The 17,623-nt window shown below is 39.8% G+C and overlaps 1 protein-coding gene and 2 non-coding genes across 12 annotated transcripts in view; all 3 read left to right on the top strand.

The window, feature by feature from the left end:
* The window catches only part of Cnot1 (CCR4-NOT transcription complex subunit 1), a 98,815-nt gene that overhangs the window by 50,887 nt on the left and 30,305 nt on the right, over nucleotides 1–17,623 (top strand). For 4 of the 10 annotated variants that reach the window (XM_069992439.1, XM_069992434.1, XM_069992429.1 and 1 more), the window contains exons 17-25: nucleotides 426–576; nucleotides 1,917–2,118; nucleotides 4,346–4,492; nucleotides 6,891–7,015; nucleotides 7,387–7,673; nucleotides 9,813–9,891; nucleotides 12,837–13,067; nucleotides 13,605–13,745; nucleotides 16,199–16,378. In XM_069992439.1, the coding sequence (XP_069848540.1) occupies nucleotides 426–576; nucleotides 1,917–2,118; nucleotides 4,346–4,492; nucleotides 6,891–7,015; nucleotides 7,387–7,673; nucleotides 9,813–9,891; nucleotides 12,837–13,067; nucleotides 13,605–13,745; nucleotides 16,199–16,378 (1,543 nt within the window). The remainder of the gene's footprint in view (nucleotides 1–425; nucleotides 577–1,916; nucleotides 2,119–4,345; nucleotides 4,493–6,890; nucleotides 7,016–7,386; nucleotides 7,674–9,812; nucleotides 9,892–12,836; nucleotides 13,068–13,604; nucleotides 13,746–16,198; nucleotides 16,379–17,623) is intronic. The other 6 variants (XM_069992435.1, XM_069992431.1, XM_069992437.1 and 3 more) reach the window with 4 other exon arrangements.
* On the top strand, nucleotides 857–992 carry LOC138807101 (small nucleolar RNA SNORA50). Its single transcript, XR_011366049.1, has one exon. It is a non-coding gene; the product is annotated as a small nucleolar RNA SNORA50 (small nucleolar RNA).
* On the top strand, nucleotides 17,285–17,419 carry LOC138807100 (small nucleolar RNA SNORA46). Its single transcript, XR_011366047.1, has one exon. It is a non-coding gene; the product is annotated as a small nucleolar RNA SNORA46 (small nucleolar RNA).

Below are 17,623 nucleotides of genomic sequence, written 5' to 3'. Positions count from 1 at the left end.
ATAAGTGCTTCTTGATGTCATTCCTTTCATCATTCTCTCCCATCCCTCCTCAACCCTCCTCTTCCCTCAGTTTTCTTAGTTTTATAGGAAATGCATTGAGTATTATGACTTCATTGTCTTCCTCCCTTCCTCTCTCATTCTTCCATCCATCTCCCCTTGACTTCACCCCATCTTCCCCCATATTTAAAGTGCCAGTTTCCTGGAATTCATTTTATTAGACTATAATTTAGTTTTTCTAAGGAAATAAATGGTTTGAATTCTCCCTTGCAAATGCCATACTTCTATTGATACATTTGTGTACACTTGGATATAACCTTATGTGTATTACTTGTACATGTGTAAATTGTTTTGAATTCAAGGTTTGTACTGCCAGGCATCTCTACCACTTGAACCACACCTCTAGCCTACTTTCCTTTTCTTTATAGGAGTGTTTCTCAGGAGTTATCAGAGACCATCCTCACCATGGTAGCCAATTGTAGTAATGTTATGAATAAGGCCAGACAGCCACCACCTGGAGTTATGCCAAAAGGACGACCTCCTAGTGCTAGTAGCTTAGATGCCATTTCTCCTGTTCAGGTAAAAATGAATATTACCATTGGTATGTCTGCATTTGTTCATTGACTCAGAATAGACTAAGCTTCTGCATCATCTTTGATAAACTAAGCTTATTACATTTTAGATACCTGCATGTGTAGTATACACTTGTATTTTAAAGGCAATTCATCAGTTGGCATTATAGTTAAAAATAGAGTTTAATTATCAAAAAGAACATGAATCTTGAACAAAGATAGAAACCACTTATTTAGGTAAATGAAAAAGGTTTCTTTTTAAAATTAGAATTACACTCTTGAGAAATAAGCACTGCCTTTGAATCTGATGTGTCTTGTTTGTAGCTTCACGGGCCAAGCAACAGTACTAGAGCATAACGACTTGTTATAACTGGGGCTCTTCAGCTCTCAACTGAACTGCTCTTTTAAAAACAAGGTACATTTAAGTTACTCCCTGACACCGACCACCCCATTCTCTTTGGGAGCAACATACCCCACTTCTGTTACCCAGTGCACTAAAGGGCAGATTGGGGTATAAGGATTAGTGATTCTTCAGTGTCTATAAAAGGCATTTGCTTGCCATTTTCTATACTTATGAGCATATGAAATAGTGCCACAAACTAAGATGCTTGGAAATACATTTGATTGTTTAGAAATAATCTGGTAAATAACATACCTGTGTTTTAAGTTTGTTTTAAAAGTCAAAGCTGATCTTTAAACCCTGAAGGTTCTTAAATTCAGATTATATATGTTTTGACTGGAGGCTTTATTTGTAATTTTTAATGTTTTTTTGAGAAATGACTTAGTTCAGAAGATTTTATTTTATTAGAAATTGCAATGAACCAGTGTAATATCTGCCCATGCCATTATGGTGACAGGGACATTACTATGCATAGATTTTGTTTTTGGTTTTGTTTTTTCTTTCATCTGTGGTTCTGATACTTTTTGACATGGGTTAATTCTTTTTTTTTTTTTTTTTTTTGGGTCCGGTCGTGGGGCCTGAACTCTGGGCCTGGGCGCTGTCCCTCAGCAATTCAGCTCAAGGCTAGCACTCTAGCACTTGAGCCACAGTGCCACTTCCGGCTTTTTTCTTTTTGCTTATGTGGTGCTGAGGAATCGAACCTAGGGCCTCAGGCATGCAAGGCAAGCGCTCTACCACTGAGCCATCTTCCCAGCCCGACATGGGTTAATTCTTAAACCTATATTTATATGTAGCCTGAAAATGACTAGCAGACTGGTATTGGGAATTAAGTATTTTGTTTTTTGAAGTTCCTTCTTAAGCATATGAAGAAATACTGCTAAAGATTTCTTTGAATTGTATCGTCTCTGACTTTCCTTGAAACATCTGTTTACAATGTTTTTCTTTAGATTGACCCCCTTGCTGGAATGGCATCTCTTAGTATAGGTGGTTCAGCTGCTCCTCACACCCAGAGCATGCAGGGCTTTCCTCCAAATTTGGGTTCTGCATTCAGTACCCCTCAATCACCAGCAAAAGCATTTCCACCTCTTTCAACCCCAAATCAAACAACTGCATTCAGTGGTATTGGAGGACTTTCATCACAGCTTCCAGGTAATGGGGAGTAATATGGCTTACTTGTAAATTTCATTGTTCTTTTTAGAGTGATTGTGATAAAGGAAAGTTAAGTGAAAATGTGAAAGAGATAAAACTGTGCCATTATTAAATTCAATTTAATTTAATAGCAACAAGATATTTAGAGGCTGAGAAGGTGGCTCAGTGGTAGGGCGCTTGCCTTGCATGCATGAGGCCCTGGGTTCGATTCCTCAGCACCACATAAGCAGAAAAAAAAGCCGGAAGTGTTGCTATGGGTCAAGTGGTAGAGCGCTAGCCTTGAGCTGAAGAGGCCCAGGCCCAGAGTTCAGACCCCACTACCGGACCCCCCCCCCCCCCTTAAAAAAAAGAAACAGGATATTTAAACATTATAAAGATAGTTGAGTAGTTTAGTAAGGATTTTGTATTGTCAAATGATAGTGTTACCTGTTTATTGGTCACTTTTTTTTTTTTTTTAACATTTCATGGTATTTTTGTAGATGGGGGATAAAGTCATGTTCTTGTGTTATATGCATGTGTTTGTTTCACCATTGAGCTGTAGACTCAAAGCTAATAATGTATTAGGCTTAGTTCAGTGTGTGTGTGTGTGTGTGTGTGTGTGTGTGTGTGTGTACAGAGATTGAAATCAGAGCTTTGTACTCTCAGTTCTCTTATTTATGCCTGGTGCTTTACCACTTGAGCTATAAATTTTGTTTTGACATTTTGCTGTTTACTTGGAGATGAAGTTTCTCAAAATGTTTCTGCCCAGTCTGCTTCTAGACTGGATCTTCCAGTTTCAGGCTCCTGAGTAGCTAACATTACAGGTGTGAGCCACCAGAAACAAGGAAGATCAGTTTAATGAGTCATTATGGGGATATAATTAAGCTTGAAAATACTGTACATACCAAATTCAGGCATGAATGTTCTGCCTGCTTTTTGCTTTGCCCACATCAAAAATAATACTAAAGCCAGGTACTGGTGGATCATGCCTGAAATCCTAGGTACTCAGGAAGCTGAGATCTGAGGATCACAGTTCTAAGCCAACCCAGGAAGGAAAAGTTCATGAAACTTATCTCCAGTAAACTACTCAGACAAAACTCAAGTAGCAGACTGCAATCCTTGAGTAAAAACAAACCCAGAAAGCTGGGAAGGTGGTTCAGTGGTAGAGTGTTTGCCTTGCATGCATGAGGCCCTGGGTTCGATTCCTCAGCATCACGTAAGCAGAAAAAGCCGGAAGTGGCACTGTGGTTGTAGTGGTAGAGAGACAATGTTCAGGTCTTGAGTTTAATCATCAGGACCAGCCCCTCAAAAAGTTATATCCTTAAAACGTTTTCAGTGTCCTGTCCTCCCCAAATATTTCTTAGTTTGCAGCTTTATTGAAACAAGGGCTTGTTTATTTATTTATTTATTGTCGGTTGTGGGGCTTGAACTCTGGGTCTGGGCACTGTCCCTCATCTCTCCAGCTCAAGATGAGCTCTCTTATCACTTGAGCTACTGCGCCACTTCTAGTTTTCTGGTGGTTAATTGGAGCTAAGAATCTCACGGAGTTTCCTGCCTGACTTTGAACCTAGATCTTCAGATCTCATCCTCCTGAGGAGTATAAGCATGAGTCACCAGCGCCTGGCTAACAAGGGCTAATTTTAAGATTTATTTCTTTGTTTTTCTTAACCCATGTTCATGTTGTAAGTTGGGGTATTAAGTTGTATGACTGTAGATAAGACTCGGTCATGTAGTTAATATTGCTCCAATATGATTCTAGACTTGATGCCACTCAAACCAAGGCTTCTCTATAGTTATTTAGTGTCCTGGGATAAATCTTACTACTCTAAGACTCTTTTTGGCCAGAATTGAGAGGAACCATAGACTTACAATAAGTGTAAAATGTTAATAATGAAATTAAATTTTAGTCATTGTGATAAACAAGCCCCTGGCTTGTTTTTTTTAATTTTTTAAATTTTTTAAATTTTTTTAATTCCATATTCAAGACTATAAGAGCCCTAGATGATTAGCTCTAGTAATATAGCCCCTACCCAGCAGGTAAGGGCCCAAGTGAAATAATAAATTATTAATGCTGAGAAAATTTTGCTATTATCAATTTGCATCTACTCTAAATTTTTTAACTTCTCTTGAAAATTGACTGGGTATCCATTGGCATTTAACAAAGAGACATTATTAAGGGTATATCCTGGTGCCATGAATGAAGTATATAAGGAATGATGGAACTTCTGGCTACCTTTGTTCTCTCTAGTAGGTGGTCTTGGCACAGGCAGCTTGACTGGTATAGGAACTGGGGCTCTTGGACTTCCTACAGTGAATAATGATCCCTTCGTACAGAGAAAACTGGGCACCTCTGGACTCAACCAGCCTACATTCCAGCAGAGTAAGATGAAACCTTGTAAGTGGTAGTGTTGTCTGTGATTGTGATGTGTGACTGATACACATAAATTTTACTGAGTGTCTGATTTCTTTTGAGTTATATGGACAGAAGCATTAATTAAATTTAAGATATTATAAGGGTCAAATGTTGATGTGTATCCTACAATAGAAGGAATAAAATCATAAATTTGAATTATTAAAATTAAGAAATATAGAGCTTTTAATCCACCTTTGCTCTGGATTGATACTCAACCATGTGATAGTAAGAGGTAACATCTAGAAAGTAGGAACTAGTGGGAAAGCAAAAGTATTTTCAGTTGTTAAATTTCTTGTTGTTGGCTCTTTTATTGTTGGCTCTTTATTTCAGTTAAGTTTAGAAAGTAATATTTTTGTTGTTGTTGTTGTTGTCGTTGGTCGTGGGGCTTGAACTCAGGGCCTGGGGTCTGTCCCTCAGCACTTCAGCTCAAGGCTAACGCTCTACCACTTGAGCCACAGTGCCATTTCTGGCTTTTTCTGTGTATGTGATGCTGAGGAATAGAACCCAGGGCCTTATGCATGTGAACCAAGCACCCTACCACTGAGCCACCTTCCCAGCCCAGTAACACATTATTTAAAGTTATAGTTATATAGTTTCATGTTTCATAACTATTGCCACATGTTAAATGAAATAATTTGTGGCAACTTTTTAAAAGCTTCACCTCTTGTGTAATACTAACCAAAGTCAAATCCATAGGCAATAATTAATGTGAATGTCTTTTTAACCCAGGGACGGAATTTATTTATTTATTTGTTTATTTATGCCAGTCATAGGGCTTCAACTCAGGGCCTGGACACTGTCCCTGAGCTTCTTTTGCTCAAAGCTATCACTGTATACCACTTGAGCCACAATGCCACTTCCAGCTTTTTCTGTTTATGTGGTACTGAGGAATCAAACCCAGAGTTTAATATATGCTAGGAAGGCACTCTACCACTAGGCTACATTCCCAGCCCAGGACTGAGTATTTATCAAACATGGTTTGAAAGTATTATCTGGATGAAATTGGCACAAGCCTGTAGTCCTAGTGATAGGTAGGATGATTTCAAGTCTTGGCAAGGCTGGGCTTCATAGGTGAGACCCTGTCTCAACTAACAAATCAAAAGGATTGAAAGTATACAAGCTGACTTGAAAATGTTAAGTGTGAAAGACTTGTCTGAATGTTACGTTTTGTAGCATGCTTTGTGTTTCTATCAGTTTGTTATGCACATGCATTAACAGTTAAATGAAATTTTGATTGTTTTCTTTTGTTGCTCATTGGGCTTGAACTCAGGGCCTGAGTGCTGTCCCTGTGCTCTTTTTTTTCATGGCTAGCGCTCTGCCACTTTGAGCTACAACTCCACTTCTGGTTTTTGAGTGGTTAGCCGGGATAAGAGTCTTTTTTTTTTTTTTGGGTCCGGTCATGGGGCTTGAACTCTGGGCCTGGGCGCTGTCCCTCAGCTCTTCAGCTCAAGGCTAGCACTCTACCACATGAGCCACAGTGCCACTTCAGCTTTTTTCTTTTTTGCTTATGTGGCACTGAGGAATCGAATCCAGGGCCTCAGGCATGGAAGGCAAGCGCTCTACCACTGAGCCACCTTCCCAGCCCCGGGGTAAGAGTCTTTTAGGGACTTTTCTGCCCAGGCTGGCTTTGAACCCAGATTCTCAGATCTCAGTCTCCAGAATAGCTAGGATTACAGGCATAAGCCATTGGGACTTGGCTGAGATTTTTACTGTAAAACAATATAGACTTGTTAACTGAATTGGTTCTTTCAAGGTTAAATGTGGTAGGAGCTGGAGAGTAGTGAGCTTTATTATAATAGGTCTTCGTGAAAGACAAAATAGGACTGTGTATAGTAGTTATTTCCTGGACTTCGTTCTTTGTTTTTTTCTTCTTCCTTTGATAGGGGCTTGACTGGTGCTTTGGGCTCTCACTCAGCTTTCTGGTGCTCTACATTTGAGCCAGGCCTCCAGTCTGTGTTCAGCATTTATTAAAAACATTTTCTGGCCAGGCACTGATTGCTCATGCCTATAATCTTAGGAGACTGAGATTTAAAAATTGCAGCCAGCCTGGAAAGGAAATCCCATTGAGACTTACCTTTAATGACCTACCCTAAAGCTGGAGGTGGAGCTATGGCTCAAGTAGTAGAATATTAGCCTTCAGCAAAAAAAAAAAAAACCCTCAATGATAGTGCCCAGCCAGAGTTAATTAAGGCTTAGGATTGGCCCATACACAAAAAATCTTTTGTTTTCCTGGAAAGCCTTAATATTGAAGTTTGACCATTTAATGCTTAAGATCTTCAGTTTACTCTTATGAAGTTAAAATTATACTGGTCTCTGGCTCTTTTTATGGGAATTGAAGACGGAATTAAATTGCACAGTGATTGCTCTTTGTTTCCCACAGCCGACTTATCTCAGGTGTGGCCAGAGGCAAATCAGCACTTTAGTAAAGAGATAGATGATGAAGCAAATAGCTATTTTCAGCGAATATATAATCATCCACCACATCCAACCATGTCTGTTGATGAAGTGAGTATTTACATTTCCTAATTATTCATTGTTGGGTAAATCTTAAATGTGTGCTTTTTCACTCCCAAAGTGTTTAGAAATTCAGCTCAAAATGTTTCGATATGTTTGTGTACCTTTCAAAAATCTTTACTTTTTTTTCTGTTTTTTTTTTGAGGTGGGGTCTTGTAGAATTTGCCATACCTTCTGTCCGAGACCTGAGTGTTGGGATTCTAGTTGTATGCCCTTATACTTGGCTCTTTGGCTCTTTCAGAATATTATCTCTAGCACTGTTTATTGGTAAATACTTTGTTTAACAAGTCTGCTATTAACTATTTCTGGAAGGTTTTACTAATATATAGTTGCTTGTATGTGTTTTGTTTTTGTTTTTCTAGGTATTAGAAATGCTACAGAGATTTAAAGACTCAACTATAAAAAGGGAACGAGAAGTATTTAACTGTATGCTAAGGAACTTGTTTGAAGAATATCGGTTTTTTCCCCAGTACCCTGATAAAGAGTTACATATAACAGCCTGCCTGTTTGGTGGCATAATAGAAAAAGGACTAGTCACTTACATGGCACTGGGTCTGGCCCTGAGATATGTCCTTGAAGCCTTACGGAAACCTTTTGGATCCAAAATGTATTATTTTGGGATTGCTGCACTAGATAGATTTAAAAATAGGTGAGTAGATAGGCTTCTTATGAAGTGAGTTTTCCTTCCTCTTCCTTTTTCCCTTTCTAATAAGTGTCTCATTATGAGGCTTAGATTGGTCTTGAATTTGTGATCTCCTGCCTCCAACTCACTAGTTCTGGATTTTTTTTTTTTGAACTCAGGGCCTGGGCTCTGCCCCTGAGCCTCCCTCTGCTCAAGGCTAATGCTCTACCACTTGAACCACAGCACCATTTCTGGCCTTTTCTGTTTATGTACTGAGGAATAGAAGGCTTTATGCATGCTAGGCAAGCACTCTACCACTAAGCCACATTCCCAACACCCACTTTAAAAAAAAATGTAAAGGACAATGGCTTATTTATCAACTAATGAATGTCAGGCTTTATATATACATATATAATAAAATATACAATTCATTACAATTATTATTCATTACAAGTAGTGGGAAAACCAGTGGGACAGGGAGGTCTTAACATTTTTGTTTCTTTTGTATATTTTACATACCTTTTAATGTGTAGTTACTTAATTTTAATAAATCCCGCAATTTTCATTGCCCCTCAAGGAGTCCCCCATCTCCTCTCTTCTCCCCCTCTCTCTCCCCTCTCCCTCCCTCTCTCCCCCTCCCTCTCTTCGTCTCCCCTCTCCTCTCCCTCCTTCTCCTCTCCCTCTTTCCCTCTCCCTCCTCCCCTCCCTCCCTTCCTCCCTCCTTCCCTCTCTCCATCCCTTCTTCCTTCTTTCATCAGTTGTGGGACTTGACTCAGAGCCTAGGCTCCCTTTTGCTCAAGGCTAGTGTTCTAATACTTTGAGCAACAGCTTTATTTCCTGTTTTCTGGTGGTTAATTGGAGATAAGATTCTCCTGGATTTTCCTGATCTTCAGATTTAAGTCCTGAGTAGCTAAGATTACTGGAGTGAGCCACCAGTGTTCAGACCTGAGTGAGTTTCATACCATATATAGATGTGGGTTTTTTTTTTGTGGGCCCCCCCCCCATGCCAATTGATGATAGACCCAAAGCTATCATTCTTTTTTTTTTTTAGACTTTTAAAAATATTTTTATTGTAAAAATACTGTACAGAGGGAAAGCTATCATTCTTATCATTTGAGCCAGCTCTTTTTGCTTTTGTTCAATTTTCAGGTACAGTCTGTTACTTTTGTCCTTGGCTGACCTCTATCTACCATCTTGTTACCTTTCCTGTGTAGCTGGGTTATAGGCAGGTCCCATGAAGCTTCGCCATGTTCAGCTTTTTTTTGGGGGGGGGGGCGGGGGTTAGTTATGGGGTCTCAACTCTGGTCTTGGGTGCTGTCCCTCAGCTCTTCAGATCAAGGCTAGCACCTAACCACTTGAGTCACAGTGCCACTTCTGGCTTTTTTTTTTTTTTTTCCTGCTTATGTGGTGCTGAGGAATCTAACCCAGGGCCTCATGCATTCCAGGCAAGCACTCTACCATAAAGCCACCTTCCCAGCCCATGTTCAGCTTTTTCAGCATTATGTTTTGGGATTCATTCCTGTTACTACGTATTTTTAGTATTCTTTTATTACTGAGGAATATTATAGTGTTTATACTCACTACACATTGTTTTTCTACTTTTTGTTGGATATTGAGTTATTATAGATAGCATTTTAGTGGTTCTTGTTTTTCCTTTTCTTTTTCCCCTGGTCACTAAGCACATTTCTACTACTAACCTATGTATCCCTATCCCTTGTTTTAATCTAATTTTAAATATATCATTTCAGAAGCAAGTGTTAACCTTTGTATTTTCTAGTATAGTATTACTATGTACTTGTGTTCTACCCTTTGACTCAAATTGTATATGTGTGTGTTGTTTGTTTGTTTTTGGTGGGCGTTGTCCTTGAGCTCTTCAGCTCAAGGCTAGCTGTACCACTTGAGCCCCAGCACCATTCTGTTTTCTGGTGCTTTATTGGAGATAAGAGTCTCATGGACTTTCCTGCCAGAGCTGGCTTTGAAACTTGATCCTCAGATCTCAGCCTCCTGAGTAGCTAGGATTACAGGCATGAGCCACCTGCGCCCAGCCAAATTAGATATTTATGGATAGAATAGAATTTGGGAACTACTTCAGCTAGCGTGAGAGGAAAATATCTTCTGTTTTTACAAAACCAATGAGTGACAAAAACCAATTGTTTGTCCTGGCAGATTGAAGGACTATCCTCAGTATTGCCAGCACTTGGCTTCCATCAGTCACTTTATGCAGTTTCCGCATCATTTGCAGGAGGTAAGTGCTTTCAGCATTTAATACCTGTGTAGTTGGGTTATTTATTTTGATTTAAGTTTCGTATGAAATGACATTAAGATCATTTATTTATTTATTTGTTGGTCGTGGGCCTGTGTGCTGTCCCTGAGCTCTTCAGCTCAGGGTGAGCACTCTACCACTTGAGCCACAGTGCTTCTTCCGTATTTTCTGTGAGTCTCACAGACTTTCCTGCCTGGGTTAGCTTTGAATCGTGATCCTCAGATATCAACCTCCTGAGTAGCTAGGATTACAGGTGTGAGCCAATGGTGCCCAGCACGTTAAGATTTCTTTTCTTTTCTTTTTTGGGTGGGGGTTGGTCGTGGGGCTTGAACTCTGGGCCTGGGCATTGTCCCTCAGTTCTTTAGCTCAAGGTGAGCTCTCTACCTCTTGAGCCACAGCACCACTTTCAGTTTTCTGGTGTTTATTGGAGATTAGAGTCTCACTGATTTTCCTACCTGAGCTGGTTTTGAATCTTCATCCTCAGATCTCAGCCTCCTGAGTAGCTAGGATTATAGGCGTGAGCCACCAGTGCCCAGCCACATTAAGATTTCCTAATGGACAAGCTGGGGAATGTAAATCTGTACTCTTAGAACTAATGTGGAAAACCTGACTGATTATAACAATGATCTGGAGTATGATTCATAAATATAATTTTTTTTTTACTGCTTAAAGTGTTGCTATAGTTAGAACTTTCTTAGATATTTAAAATGAGATGTATTTTCAAAAACATTTTTAGCTACTTGCTTAGAATCTGTTGAGGACCTATTAAACAGGATGCAGTCCTTTGAAAAGCAGACCTAGAGAATAATACATATTAAGCAATCTTGTGATTATTGTTCATCACTGTAGTAATGATTTGGTGTTAATAAACATTGTTTGCTGGGCTCTGGTGGCTAATGCCTGTAATCCTAGCTACTCAGAAGGCTGAGATCTGAGGATCATGGTTCAAAGCCAGCCCAAGCAAGGAAGGTCCATGAGACACTTAGCTCCAGTTAACCACCAGAAAACCGGAAGTGGTGCTGTGGATCAAGTGGGAGAGAGCACCCACCTTAAGCTGAAGAGTTGAGGCACAGTGTGTAGGCCCAGAGTTCAAGCCCTACAACCAACCAAAAAAAAGAAAAATCATTGCTTATACTTTTGTCATGCTTTTGATCATTAAGCTTCAAGTGGAAAGTTGATTTAAGTCTTAATATATTTCATAAAGCAGATAAATTGTAAGGTCATTGTTTAGTACTAAGAAGCTTATTATCTTGGTCTTTCGCATATATACACATACATACATATATATGCATACACACACACACACGCGCGCGCGCGCACGCATGCTGTGTACCCACTCTTACTGAGATATTGCCTCAGTCTTAAAGTAACCCTTTTTGGAGAATAGTGACAGTACTGGAGGCTTGAACTGAAGACTTCATTCTCATCCAGTTTGTTCAATCAGTTATCTCTCTACAACTTTTGTTGCTTGTTATTTTGAAGATAATCTCAGCCTTTTCAGCTTGAATATTGATTCTTTGGCACTTAGCCTCCTGAGGAGGCACAGTTATAGGCATGAGCCTGTGGTACCTGGGCTCAAAAGGTCTAGTTAATCAAAATTATTAACATTGTTATATCTATATATATATGGTAGTTTTCATTTTGCCAGGTAAGAGCTATTGAAGTACCGTTATGAACCCCATGTCATCCCACAGATTTGTATTTGGGTAGGAGGATTTTATTGATTTGTGAAAGGAAAGGAATTGCTCTGCAATATTTGTTATGGTTGTACCTTGGCAGTACTTGGTGCCTGTCTATTTTATAGTAAGAGATTTACTGAGATGATATTTATTTTTGTGATGCTGAGGATTCTATTCGGCCTTGATAGTCACATGCTCTACTATTGACCTATGTTTCAAGCCCTATAATGTTTTTGTTTGCTTGTTTTTTGTTTTGTTTTGCTTTTGCTGGCTCTGGGGCTTGAACTCAGGACCTGGATGTGCTGTCCCTGAGCTCTTTTGCTCAAGGCTAGCGCTCTACCACTTTTGAGCCACAGCATCACTTTTTTAATTGTGAAAATACTGTACAGAGGGGTTACAATTACATGGGCAAGATAACGAGTACATTTCTTATCAAGCATTGTAGCCTCCTCCTTTGTTTTCCCCTAGCATCACTTCTTATAGTGTGTTTTTTTGTGGTTGTTTTGCAGGTCCTGGAGCTTGAACTCAGGGCCTGGGCACTGTACTTGAGCCTCTGTGCTTAAGGCTAGCATTCTACCACTTGAACCACAGCATCACTTCTGGCCTTTTCTGTTTATGTACTGAGGAATAGAGGGCTTCATGCATGCTAGGCAAACACTCTACCACGAAGCCACATTTCCAGTCCTTTTTTTTTTTTTAAATTTGGTCTTGGGGCTTGAACTCTGGGCCTGGGCACTGTTCAGTGCCTAGTGCTCTACCACTTTGAGCCACAGCACCACTTCCAATGTTAAGAGTTTCACGGACTTTCCTGCCTAGGCCGGTTTTGAACTGTGCCCTCAGATCTCAGCCTCCTGAGTAGCTAGGATTCTAGGTGTGAGCTAGCCACCAGCGCCTGGCCTATAGTGTGTTTTGTATGCTTTAGTTTATTCAATGTTCATTGAAAGTGGATTCGTTTGCTACGTAAATTTTGGAGATTTAATGGATAAAAATTTCATTTTCAGATATTTGGTCTACTATTTCCTTTGCTAGATGTATTTTCTAATAAATATTTAGCATACTAATATTTTATCTTCACAGGAGTCAATGGTATTTTATCCGCTTATATATTATTAACCACAATGGGGCAAGGATGAAGGAACATAGATGTACCAAAGGAGTTCTGAAATTATTAAGTGAAAGTCTTATCAATCAAAAGTTTTAATCTGTTCTAAGGACTCTTTTATTTTGCTTCATTTCCCTATTCATTAGTATATCGAGTACGGACAACAATCTAGAGATCCACCTGTGAAAATGCAGGGCTCTATCACAACCCCTGGAAGTATTGCACTGGCTCAGGCCCAGGCTCAAGCCCAGGTTCCAGCCAAAGCTCCTCTTGCTGGTCAGGTTAACACTATGGTGACCACCTCAACCACCACCACTGTTGCTAAAACGGTTACAGTCACCAGGCCAACTGGAGTCAGCTTTAAGAAAGACGTGCCAGTAAGTAGGTCTCTTCTCTCTCCCAAGATTTAGTGTAATATATCTAGTAGTGAGCATATATTTTAATTTTATTTTAACCACAAAGACCAGCATTCCTCCTTGTCTGTATCTCCTCCCTCTATTTCCCAGAGGCAGCCACTATTAACAGTTGGATATAATCCTATTCTTCTGCTACTGCACAGTCATGTCATGTATATCATTTTGTTTTGCTTTTTGTCATCCTGGGGCTTGAACTCAGGGCCTGGGTGCTATCCCTGAACTTCCTTGTGCTCAAAGCTAGCTCTCTATCACTTGAGCACCACTCCACTTCTGGCGTTTTCTGAGTAGTTTATTGGAGATAAGAGTCTCATGGACTTTCCTGCCCCTGCTGGCTTCTAACCCCAATCCTTAGAGCTCAGCCTCAGTAGCTAGGATTACAGGTGTGAACCACCAGCACCCATTTTATACTAACTGATTTTATACAGTCTTCAGGTATTTCCAAGGAAGCATTTCAAGTTACCTCATGTCTTTTATTATTATTACTATTATTTTTTTTAGCCTTCCATCAATACTACAAATATAGATACGTTGCTTGTGGCCACAGATCAAACTGAGAGAATTGTGGAGCCCCCAGAAAATATTCAGGAGAAAATTGCTTTTATCTTCAATAATCTCTCACAGTCAAATATGACACAGAAGGTGAGCATGGTAGTATACTTGATAAATGCCTTTTTTCTTTTCTTTATGGTCTGAGACATTTATTTTGTCTGTTTTTAAAAATACTGTACAATTGGTGTTGTAATGCATACTTGTAGTGCCAGCTATTAGAAGACTGAAGTGCGAGATTCCCTTGAGCACTGGAGTTTGAGACCAACCTGGGAAAACAAAATGAGACTTCATCTCAAAATAAAAAACTGACTTTTGAAGGTAGAGGTAGAAGAAAGCAAAGGAACTGTGAATCTCCAACTAGTGGTTTTATGGACACACATAAATCAAACTATGTATATTGTTAGGTAGTGAGGTACAGGCTTTTTGAGGAAGGAAACAAAGCTTGATATTATTGTGGAAATAGAAGAATTCATTTGTTCTCTTATCTATAAGTCAATTTCTCTCTAGCAAGTACTCAAGGAGTATTAGGTGGCTAACTGAAGTGAATTTTGTGAAAAGCATGAAGAATAATAGCTGAGAGTATATGCTACTTTGAAATGACAGTGTTCAACATTAAGCCTAAAGAAATGAGTTTAAGGAAGTGGAGCTGTGGCTCAAGTTGTAGAACACTAGCCTTGAGTACAAAAGCTCAGGGGCAGTGCCCAGGCCCTCAGTTAAAGCTCTAGGACTGGCACAAGGGAAAAAACAGAAAGAAAAATAAGTGAATTTAAAGATGTAAATACAGTCTGTTATCTCTGAAAAATTAGTTGGGAGAAAAAGTTGAGGCCTTCACTCTCCTGTTGTTTTGTTTTTGCCATAGTTGGATTTGAACTCTGCATTGTCTTATTAATCAGGCATTCTGCCACTGAGCCATGTGTCTACTCTGTTTTGTATTAGCTAATTTGAAATAGGATTTCAGGGACTTGTAATGTGGCTTAGGGGCAGAGTGTTTGCCTAGCATGCATGAAGTCCTGGGTTCAGTTCCTCAGTACCACATAAACAGAAAAAGCCAGAAGTGAGGAAGTGGTGCTGTGATTCAAGTGGTAGTGCTCTAGCCTTGAGCATACAGCAGCTCAGGGACCCTGCCCAGGTCCTGAGTTCAAGGCTCAGAATTGGCAAAAATAAAGAAATAGGATTTCACTTTTTTGCCTTTGCTGCAATCCTCCCTGTTTTATGCTTCTTACTGAAGCTGATGGAATCAGCTATACCTATGTTGAGTGCAGTATAGTATTTTGTTTTACTCAGGCTAGCATAGAACCACAGTCATCCTTATTTCAGCATCCTAAGTTGCTAGATTGATAGACATCACCATACCTCCCCTCCCCTCCCCTCCCCTCCCCTCCCCTCCCCTCCCCTCCCCTCCCCTCCCCTCCCCTCCCCTCCCCTCTCCTCCCCTCCCCTCCTCTCCTCTTCCCTTCCTTTCTCTTCCCTGTTGGTCATGGGGCTTGAACTCTGGGCTTGGGTGCTGTCCCTGTGCTCTTCAGCTCAAGGTGAGCGCACTACTGCTTGAGCCACAGCACCACTTCCGGTTTTCTGGTGGTTTATTGGAGATAAGAATCTCACTGACTTTTCTGCCCAGGCTGGCTTTGAACCGTGATCCTCAGATCTCAGTTTCCTCAGTAGCTAGGATTACAGGTGTGAGCCACCGGTACCCAGTCAGGTTGGCTTTTCTAACTACAGTCCTACCCATCTCAGCCTCTGAGTAGTTAGGATTTGTGGGAACCACTGCACATGGCTTAATTTTCTGTTTTGAAAAAAAGTCAGATTTACAGATGATGATGGTTACTCTTTCTTTCTTTCTTTCTTTCTTTTTTTTTTTTTTGATTGGTCTGGGGCTTGAACTCAGGGCCTGGGAACTGTCCTTGTCTTTCAGTTCTCTAGCTCAAGGCTGGCCCTTTACCACTTTGAGCTACAGTGACATTTCCAGTTTTTTGAGTGGCTAACTGGAGATAAGAGTTGCCTGGATGACTTTGAACTGAGATCCTCAGATCTCAGTCTCCTTAGTAGTTTAGATTACAGGTGTGTACCACTAGTGCCCAGCCTCTTTCTGTGTTTTTTGGTGTGTGTAAGACCAGGACCTTTAACTCAGTTTCTGCTGCCTTATGCCTTCAGTTGCTCTACCACCTAGGCCACACCTCCAGTGTTAATATAGGTGAGTTTTGGAGATGGAAATTTAGAGAACCAGTTTTGGGGTGGATTTGTTAATGGCAAACTAGACAGTAATACGAGATTAGGTGAAGGTGTGTTAGTGGCTTGGACTGTATGTTTTATAATTTTAATGTTAAAAGTGATTTATTGATGTAATAGTTGAAATTGTGAGTGATTAACACAAGCTGAGAATTGACCGTATATTACAATAGAGCATACTATAATGCATAGCATCAACTGTCATAGGAAAAACAAAGCTTGGTGCTTAGTCTTGTGTTATAAAATGATTTATAGAATCCAAACCTTATTCATTGTTAGTATAATTCTATGCTGTATATGTCCTGTTAATTGGCTAGGTTGAAGAACTAAAAGAAACTGTGAAGGAAGAATTTATGCCTTGGGTTTCACAGTATCTAGTTATGAAGAGAGTCAGTATTGAGCCAAACTTTCACAGCCTGTATTCAAACTTCCTTGATACACTGAAGAATCCTGAATTTAATAAGATGGTTCTGAATGAAACCTACAGAAATATCAAAGTAAGAGTTATTTCTTGTATTTCCTTTAATTATTGGTTTAAACTGGAAAATACTTAACATTTAGCTATTACTATATTGTCTATAGTAAAGATCTATGGAAATTGCTCTAGTTTTGCTTCAAATGTAGACCTAAATTTCAACAAGATTAATCTTATAGGCATTTGTGTTTTTTATATTGAATGTAATTATTCTAAATTTTTCATTTTTCCTTGATTTTAGAATTTCATTATCCGTTACACATAACAATAGCATATTACTTTACATATTCTATGTGGCATCACTGTCTCTGTGTCCCCATTCTGGAATTTATTTGCAGTATGATCTTAGTTCTCCACTTTTTTTGGTGCTGTTCTTGGGGCTCAAACTCAGGGTCTGGGCACTAATGCTGAACTATTTTACTGAAGGCTCTAGCACTCTACAACTTGAACCACAGCTCCACTTTTGGCTTTTTAGTTGTTAAGAGGAGATTGGAGTTTTATGGACTTTACTGCCCAGGCTGGTTTCAAACCTCCATCCTCAGATCTCAGACTCTGGAGTAGCCAGGATTAATTAGGCATCAGCCACTGGCACCTCGCTAAGGGTTTTTAATTTCTAAGTCACTTTTTAGAAGGAAAAAAAATTTTTTTAAAGTACAGACTAGTATACAATTGTCAATCACTGGGCTGGGAAGGTGGCTCAGTGGTAGAGTGCTTGCCTTACATGCATGAGGACCTGGGTTCGATTCCTCAGCACCACATAAGCACAAAGAAAAAAGCCGGAAGTGGCACTGTGGCTCAAGTGGTAGAGCGCTAGCCTTGAGCTGAAGAGCTGAGGGATAGGCCCCACGACTGGAGTCCAAAAAAAAACAAACAAAAAATCAATTGTTAGTCACTATTTGTTGAGTGACTTGGGATTGTATTAGAAACCAGCACTATATTTAAACCTATGATGAGATTTTCCTCATTCTTGGTTACGCTGTAGTGCAAAAGAATTCCTGGCTCTTTCTGTTGCACAGCTGATATGTGACATTCAGTTGTTGCATTGTGGAGTTAAGGGACATGAAATCTTTAGCTTTTATTATCTGGTAGTAAGGATAGTCATGTATCAGAAAGTTCCTACCTGGGCTGAAGTAAAATTTAAGATCTTGGTTGTTTGCTCATTCATTCATTCATTCATTCACTCATTTGTATTAGAGATCATACTCGGCGCCCTCACACATTTTAAGCACACACTCAACCACTGTAATTATATCTCCAGCCCCTTAAA

This window comes from Dipodomys merriami, unplaced genomic scaffold (genome assembly GCF_024711535.1).
Source record: "Dipodomys merriami isolate MVZ:Mamm:240054 unplaced genomic scaffold, mDipMer1.0.p SCAF_41, whole genome shotgun sequence".
Classification (NCBI taxonomy): domain Eukaryota; kingdom Metazoa; phylum Chordata; class Mammalia; order Rodentia; family Heteromyidae; genus Dipodomys; species Dipodomys merriami.
Note: the sequence above shows the minus strand (reverse complement) of the source record. Positions and strands in the feature narration are given on the sequence as shown.